This window comes from Zingiber officinale, chromosome 2A, assembly GCF_018446385.1.
Source record: "Zingiber officinale cultivar Zhangliang chromosome 2A, Zo_v1.1, whole genome shotgun sequence".
In the NCBI taxonomy this organism is placed as follows: Eukaryota; Viridiplantae; Streptophyta; class Magnoliopsida; order Zingiberales; family Zingiberaceae; genus Zingiber; species Zingiber officinale.
The window spans coordinates 99234067-99241145 of NC_055988.1; the positions used below are offsets into that span (position 1 = coordinate 99234067).

General features: G+C 45.9%; 1 protein-coding gene across 4 annotated transcripts; it reads left to right on the top strand.

Moving 5' to 3' along the window:
* The first annotated feature begins 2690 nt into the window (after positions 1-2690).
* On the top strand, positions 2691-7079 carry LOC122041688 (putative pentatricopeptide repeat-containing protein At3g25060, mitochondrial). Of its 4 annotated transcripts, XM_042601460.1 has the most exons (4): positions 2691-5192; positions 5449-5688; positions 6448-6603; positions 6700-7079. In XM_042601460.1, exon 1 carries the CDS (start codon positions 3094-3096, stop codon positions 5128-5130), a length of 2037 nt encoding a protein of 678 aa, XP_042457394.1. In that variant the 5' UTR covers positions 2691-3093; the 3' UTR covers positions 5131-5192; positions 5449-5688; positions 6448-6603; positions 6700-7079. The 4 variants fall into 4 exon arrangements, with proteins under 4 accessions (XP_042457394.1, XP_042457392.1, XP_042457391.1 ...); XM_042601458.1 differs by lacking the exons at positions 6448-6603; positions 6700-7079 and having other exon boundaries at positions 5449-5496; positions 5593-5991; XM_042601457.1 differs by lacking the exons at positions 6448-6603; positions 6700-7079 and having other exon boundaries at positions 5449-5991.

A 7079-nucleotide genomic window follows, 5' to 3' on the forward strand; every position in this document is an offset into this window, starting at 1 on the left:
CTGCGGAAGAGTACTCCGGTGGCCGAGAAGAACGTGTGCGGCGTTCGAGGGGCGAGAAGCTGGACGGAAGCCTGCTCGAGGAAAAGGGCCGAAAATTGGGTTCGGGTGAGCCCTATTTCGGTTGGCCGCAATCACCCAATCAATCGGAGCTACGGAAGGAGAAAGGAAGTCAAAAGGAGCTGAAGAAGCTAGCCAGAGGCGCCTTAGACCAATGCTGAAGGAGCCTCAGCTGCCTCCACTGTCTGAGGCGCCTCAGACAGCTTGGAGGCGCCTCAGACCCAGTCCGAGGCACCTCCAAGGTTGTTTAAGGTGCCTCGGACCCAGCCAAAAGTGTCGTTTGCAACCGGATAGAGTTTTATCCGGTCAAACCTTATGGAGGTGCCTTGAATCCTCTTGGAGGCACCTTCAACACTCGGGATAGAGTTTCTAGGAGCTATATAAAGGCTCCTGGAGCTAGGAAATAATCATTCGATTCAGTGTTCAACTCTCTAAACAATTCTTAGCAATAGTTTTGAGCCGTTAGTGTGTAAAAGGCTTCTCCGCCTTCAGCAAAGGAGATCTTCTACTGCGCTTTTCTTACTGCCCTGGATTAACAACCCTCTTGGTTGTAACCAGGTTAAATTCCTGTCTCTTGTTTCTTTATTGCTTTATTTTACTATTGCACTATTTGAGTTGAAAGTACGAGGAGGGTATAGTTTTAATTTTTCCAGAAGCAATTCACCCCCCCTCTTGCCGGCCTCCGCTTCACCTACAACTTGGACCCCGTTTATATAAAGCTCTGGTAGCGCGTGTGCACGTTTCTTAAGGCGAGCACACTTCTCAAAGCATTCCCTGAAAAGACTTGTCAGTAAAGTGCCCCTGACACAGTACCTTAACAGGTCGAGCATATCTCTAAAGTGACAGTAGAAATTTCCTTCGTACGATCTTCTGACAGCTCATGTCCGGTGTCAGCGGCACCAACTCTTAAAAGGATATCATTGGATATCATGAGTGTATTGTTGGGCCGAGAGGCTTGGCCGCTCGATCGTCCTTCCGCCGTTCTGATGCCCTGTTTGGTCGGCCAGAACCTTGTTGTACCTCAATGTGTCTGCTCGATCAAAGGTCCACTTTGTTATTGCCAAGGCCTGCTGTCGGGCTGAGCAGAGTAGCCGCTCGGCTGAAGGCCATCACTAGGCCGAGCGGGATAGCCACTAGCTCAGCTTCTGCACATTTTCTTGAGCGTTGATTGTTTGATTGCTCCCCGTGTCGAAGGAGGCGGCGGGTCAGAGCCTTCTTCCCGGTTTGGGCATGCTTCGACCGATCGGCTGATGTCATCTGCGTGTTGAGCGCCTTGACTTTGACCTCCTCTGACCTCCACCGTGGCAGCGGGGTGGGGCCCTTCATCATCACCGCATCATAAGTCTCTCCCTCAATTCTAGTCGAAGGAGTTTGTAAGTCCGACTGACTGGATAATTGTCTGAGTAGATTTCCTTCCGATCGACCTTTGACACTATGTGGTTGCTGATCGAGATGCGATTGTTCCTTGTCGATCGACCTATTGAAGCTTGTCGTTCGGTCAAAGGTATGCTCCCTCAATCCGATCGACACCACGAATGTTTGTAATTGTAAATCTTTGCTTGGACTGTCTTGGGCGAGCGCAAGCAGGGCTTACATCACCCAGATTTATGGGAAATCGTGCAAATCTCCATGCATTAAGGCTGAGCATGCTCCCATGCCTTCATTAAATGTTGACCTGTGGCAATGCGCCACGTGTCACGCTCGCTGTCGTCGCACGCCTGACGTGATAAGGTATTAATGTGACGTTTGGCGGTTTGGATTCAATGGCCTGATCTTTGCCTGGGTTTCTGCAACCTAGATCGGACGACTTCGATCGGTCAACCCCCAGGCTTATAAGCCCGTGCGTGTCGCCGCCTTTGTGCATTTCGCCTTCGTGCTCTTTGGTGCTGCCTGCTTCGTGCTCCGGTGACATTCCCCTACTGCTCCTCCGGTGACCTTCCCCCATCAGCCTTTCTCTGTCAACCTTTTGCTCGTAAGCTTCCTTCCTATCGCACTGGCCTCCGAGTTTTTTCGTCTTCCAATGTCTGCTCTTCCTTGTTCTCGAGTTTTTTGTCATCTCAGTGTTCCGACGACCATTCTGCCACTCCATTCCTTCTCCTTTTTTCTTGTTTTACAATGGCAAGTTTATCGCAACCTCCCACCGACATCTCAGGGCCCTGGTACACTTCTACCAAGTCCCGGTTCGACACCGGTGGCGCTGAGAGTCTAAAAACCGCTTTTGAGCTTCCTTCTGAATATGAAGTCATCATTCCCTCTCCTTCCGATCGATCGAATTATCCACTGCCCGGCTGTATCACCTTCTTTCGAGATCATTTTACAGTCGGTCTACGATTTTCCATCCACCTCTTCTTTTCTTTCATATGTAAATATTTCCGACTCTCCTTCCATCAGCTATTGTCGAACTCCTTTTATTACTGTGCATAATAAGTCTTTTAATAAATAGCATATTTATCTACATCTTTTGATAAAATGCCCTTGTTTATTAGGTTTCACCACGTTGTCTAGCAATAGATTAGGGTTTTTTTTTTTAAATAGACAGATTTTTTATTAAAAGATCTATTCGTATTCAAAAATTTTGCGGGCATAGATATAATAAACTTAGACGAGGATATGTTCTTCTTTTAATAAATAAGTCTGTCTATTTAAAAAATAATTAATTACCGTGCGCCGAAAACAGTCTAGCGCAGTCGCCGGCCACTCGTCGGCCGCCAGCACAGTATGCAGGCATCCTCTCAGACGTTGATCACTGCACGCCAATGTCGGTCGCAGCGCGCAGCGGTCGGTAGTCGCCCGTAGACGTAGATGCGAACGCAATCCTCTTCTGACCGCTCCAAGCCTACAGACAGCAGCACAATCCTCTTCTAATCGCCGGTTCACATTGTCTGGCCGCGGACGCCGACACAGTCTGCTTCTAACCATCGGAGATCTCCGGGAGGGAGGGTAAAGTTGCGTTTTTGACCTGCGATTCTGCGAAGTTGTTGATCCTTTCTTTTTTATTTAATGGGAAATTGAGTTTGAGGTTGTGCGGGTGATCCGATGCTCCTCTGGTCAAATCTTGTGCATCTCTTGAGCACATGCCGCGACACCCAAACGCTGCTCCGAATCCACGCCCGCATGGCCGTCGAAGGCTGCTTGTCCCGTCCTCACTCTGCCGCCCACTTGATCGCCGCCTATGCTCGCCTCGGTGACGCCACCACCGCCGAGTCAGTCCTCCTCGCCGCCGCCTCCCTCCCCAACATTTCCACCTGGAACGCCCTCATCGTCGCGCACTCCCGGAGCGACTCCCCGCGCCAGGTCCTCCGCCTGTACCGCCTCTTAGTCTCCGCCAGCCACCCGCGGCCGGATAGCTCCACGCTCACTGTCGCCCTTAAGGCTTGCGCGCAGTTAATGGATCTCAGAACCGGGCAAGAGATTGTGGCCCATTCTTCCCACCTTGGCTACATCCACGACGTCTTTGTTTGTTCTTCGGTGCTCAATTTGTATATGAAATGCGGGAAGATGAACCATGCCGCGAAGTTGTTTGACGTAATGCCTAAGAAGGATCTCGTTTCTTGGACCACAATGATCACTGGGTTCGCAAATGCAGGGAATCCTGTCGTCGCAATTGGGTTCTACAGGAGAATGCTAGAGGAAGGTCTTGAGGGGGATGGGATTGTTATGGTCAGCCTGTTACAGGCCTGTGCTGCTTTCGGCGACATGGCGATCGGCAAGTCGGTTCACGGGCATATATTACGCCATCACCTCCAAATGAATGTTGTCATTGGCACTAGCCTTGTGGACATGTATGCAAAGAATGGGTTCCTGAAACTAGCTCAGTTCGTCTTTGACAGGATTTCTTGTAGAAATGTTGTCTCATGGAGCGCCTTGATATCAGGCTATGCTCAAAATGGTTTGGCCAGTGAGGCACTGCAGATGCTGATCAAAATGCAGGAATTTGGGTTGTGCCCTGACTCTGTTGCACTTGTGAGTGCTATTTTGGCTTGTTCACATATTGGGTTTCTGAAGATGGGCAAATCAGTTCATGGGTTTATCGTGAGGAGGTTCGAGTTTGACCAGATTTTGGGCACTGCAGTGATTGACATGTACTCCAAGTGTGGCTCCCTCATGAGCGCTCACTCTGTGTTCGATACGGTTTGCTCAAGAGACATAATATCATGGAATGCAATGATCTCTAGCTACGGTGCACACGGCCATGGGAATGAGGCACTTTCAGTTTTCCTAGCATTATTGAATCAAACCAAGTTAAAGCCTGATCACGCGACTTTTGCCTCTCTCTTGTCTGCTTTTAGTCATTCTGGTCTTGTGGAAGAAGGGCGGCACTGGTTCAATCTCATGACACAGGAGCACAACATCGAGCCAAATGAGAAGCACTATGTTTGCATAGTAGATCTTCTAGCTCGTGCTGGTCGTGTTGAAGAAGCTTATGAGCTCATCCAATCGATGTCTGATGGACCGGGAATCGCCGTCTGGGTGGCACTTCTTTCTGGTTGTCATAATCACAAAAAGTTGGAGTTGGGCCAACATGTAGCACAGAAGGTTATCGAGTTAAATCCTGATGACTTGGGCATATATTCTTTGGTCTCAAACACTTTTGCCGCTGCAAAGAATTGGGAAAAGGTAGCAGAGGTAAGAAAAGCAATGAAAACTATGGGCAGAAGAAAAGTACCTGGATACAGTTTAGTGGAGATCATGGGAAAACTTCATGCTTTCCTAATGGAGGATAGAAGCCATCCACAACATGAAAAGATCATTGATTTGTTGAAGAGGTTGGACTTTGAGATGAAGAAAATGGGTTACATACCGAAGACTGAGTTTGTATTCCATGACTTGGATGAGGAAGTGAAAGAGAAAATGCTAGGCAACCACAGTGAGAGATTGGCTATTGCTTTTGGGTTGCTGAATAGCAGTCCTGGCACAAGAATTGTCATCATAAAGAATTTAAGAATATGTGGAGATTGCCATGAAGCGATAAAGTACATTGCGAAAATAGCAAACCGGGAGATTGTTGTGAGGGATGTGAAAAGGTTCCATCATTTTGAAAATGGACTATGCTCCTGCAAAGATCACTGGTGATTAAATTCTGCGGCACTCGACAACTGACAATAACTGCAAACCAGCCTGATACTGTCTCCAAGGTTGGAAATTTTATCCTAACTTAAATCTCTTATTTATCTGATCATGATCATTTAGGTTCTTCTAGGCTTTGGAAATTACAAATACACTAACTACACCTTGTACAATACTGAGACATGTTTCCCTGACATAAAGTAAAATGCATTCTTTCTTATTGATATAGATGACCTGCTTATTCACAACTAAAAACTCTTGTCAAGAACATTTATAGTAGGCCTGATCTTATTTTAGCAATTTCCTCCTGGCTGCACTCTACAGATTCAGGACATTCACTTAATCAATGCATATGGAAGGTGAAAAGAAGAGGTAAAAGTGCAGTGTGAAAGTAAGAAAGGGATGAATGGCAGTGAATGAAGTGGACAATGCAATTGCTAAACTTCTGACCACTGATGTTTCATGCAGAGGAGAGGATGCTTCTGAGAATGAGGAAATGGAAGGCCATATCGAAAGGTTCGGCTGATAGCCAGGGATGCCAAATTTCTCCTCGACAGTTGGAAGGTAAGTTCAATACAAGCAGTGATGATGGCTCTCATAGAGACAATGCTGAAGACGAATAAATTCCTGATAGCAGTGATGGCCAAGTTAATTCTGAAATATTCTGAATCCCTGATAGTACCGATGGGGAACAAATTCCTGATAGCTTGCAACTGGCTTAGTTTACTTGGATGGAGAAATACAGGGGTAAGGGTGAGGAAGAGGGCAACAAAGTTAAATTAATGGTTTCATATGCTGCTAAGCACACTTACATACGAAGAACATGACAATTATGCATATTAATTTCAGAGGGAGTTCTAACCCAAACCATTAATTTATATATATATATATATATATATATATATATATATATATATATATATATATATATATATATATAAAAGAATGTGAATGAAAAGAAGAGGTGAATTAAAAAGGACTCTATGTTGTATGAGAACTTTATATATAAATAAAAGAATGTGAATGAAAAGAAGAGGTGAATTAAAAAGGACTGTATGTTGTATGAGAACTTTACTTCCACAGTGGAAGTTCAATGGTATTATGATTAAAGTAGTGTAATTGTGAATAGATATATGAGAGACGCGTGAGCATGTATGAGGTGCAAATACATGCAAGGCTTAGATCATTGAATCTAAGGTGACTCGCATGCGAGCACGATTTGCACATGATGGATGTGGATATTTTGCGTGAATAATTATTTTGCATATTGTCGATGTGTAAACGGATACCGACGTTTCGATCCGTCTTCCCATTATGTTCTAGGAAATAAACGTTCATCGTAATCTCAAAGCAACTATTGGGGGGATGAATATGCTACTCGGCCGACTTGGTAGTCTGGCGACACAAGGACTCGACAACCTACTCGGACAATCGGAAGCCTGGCCAAATTAGCCCTGCAGCTTAAAATCATTAGCTCAGGTCATCTAACAAATAAGATTGATTTTGATTCTGTAATTTCAAATTCAGCATATTTGTATCTCCAGCTACATTATCCAACATTTGAGTTATTTCCAGAGCGACCTACTTCGATCAGATATATGCCGACTGGTGTGTCTGCTCAGGCGCTTTCACGTGTGGACGTTTGAGCGTTTGGTGGCGCAGCGAGTTGAAGTCCTCGGAGCGTTTGCAAATGTACCGTCGCTACCTACTGCAAGGCCGATTATGTTGTCATGGGACAGCTGATGAATCATTGGTGAGACAGGATTGGCCACCCAGCGCGAAGAGGACAATACGACGTTACCATCCCAACAACCACAACTTGTTCGACTTAATTCCTCAATCAATGCTTGAAATTCTAGACATTCTTTTGGCACCAAGCCACAGCCTTTTTTGCATTTTGTTTTAACCAGAATGTACTCCTCAGCTCGCGCTGTAAAATAGCGTCAAGTTTTGTG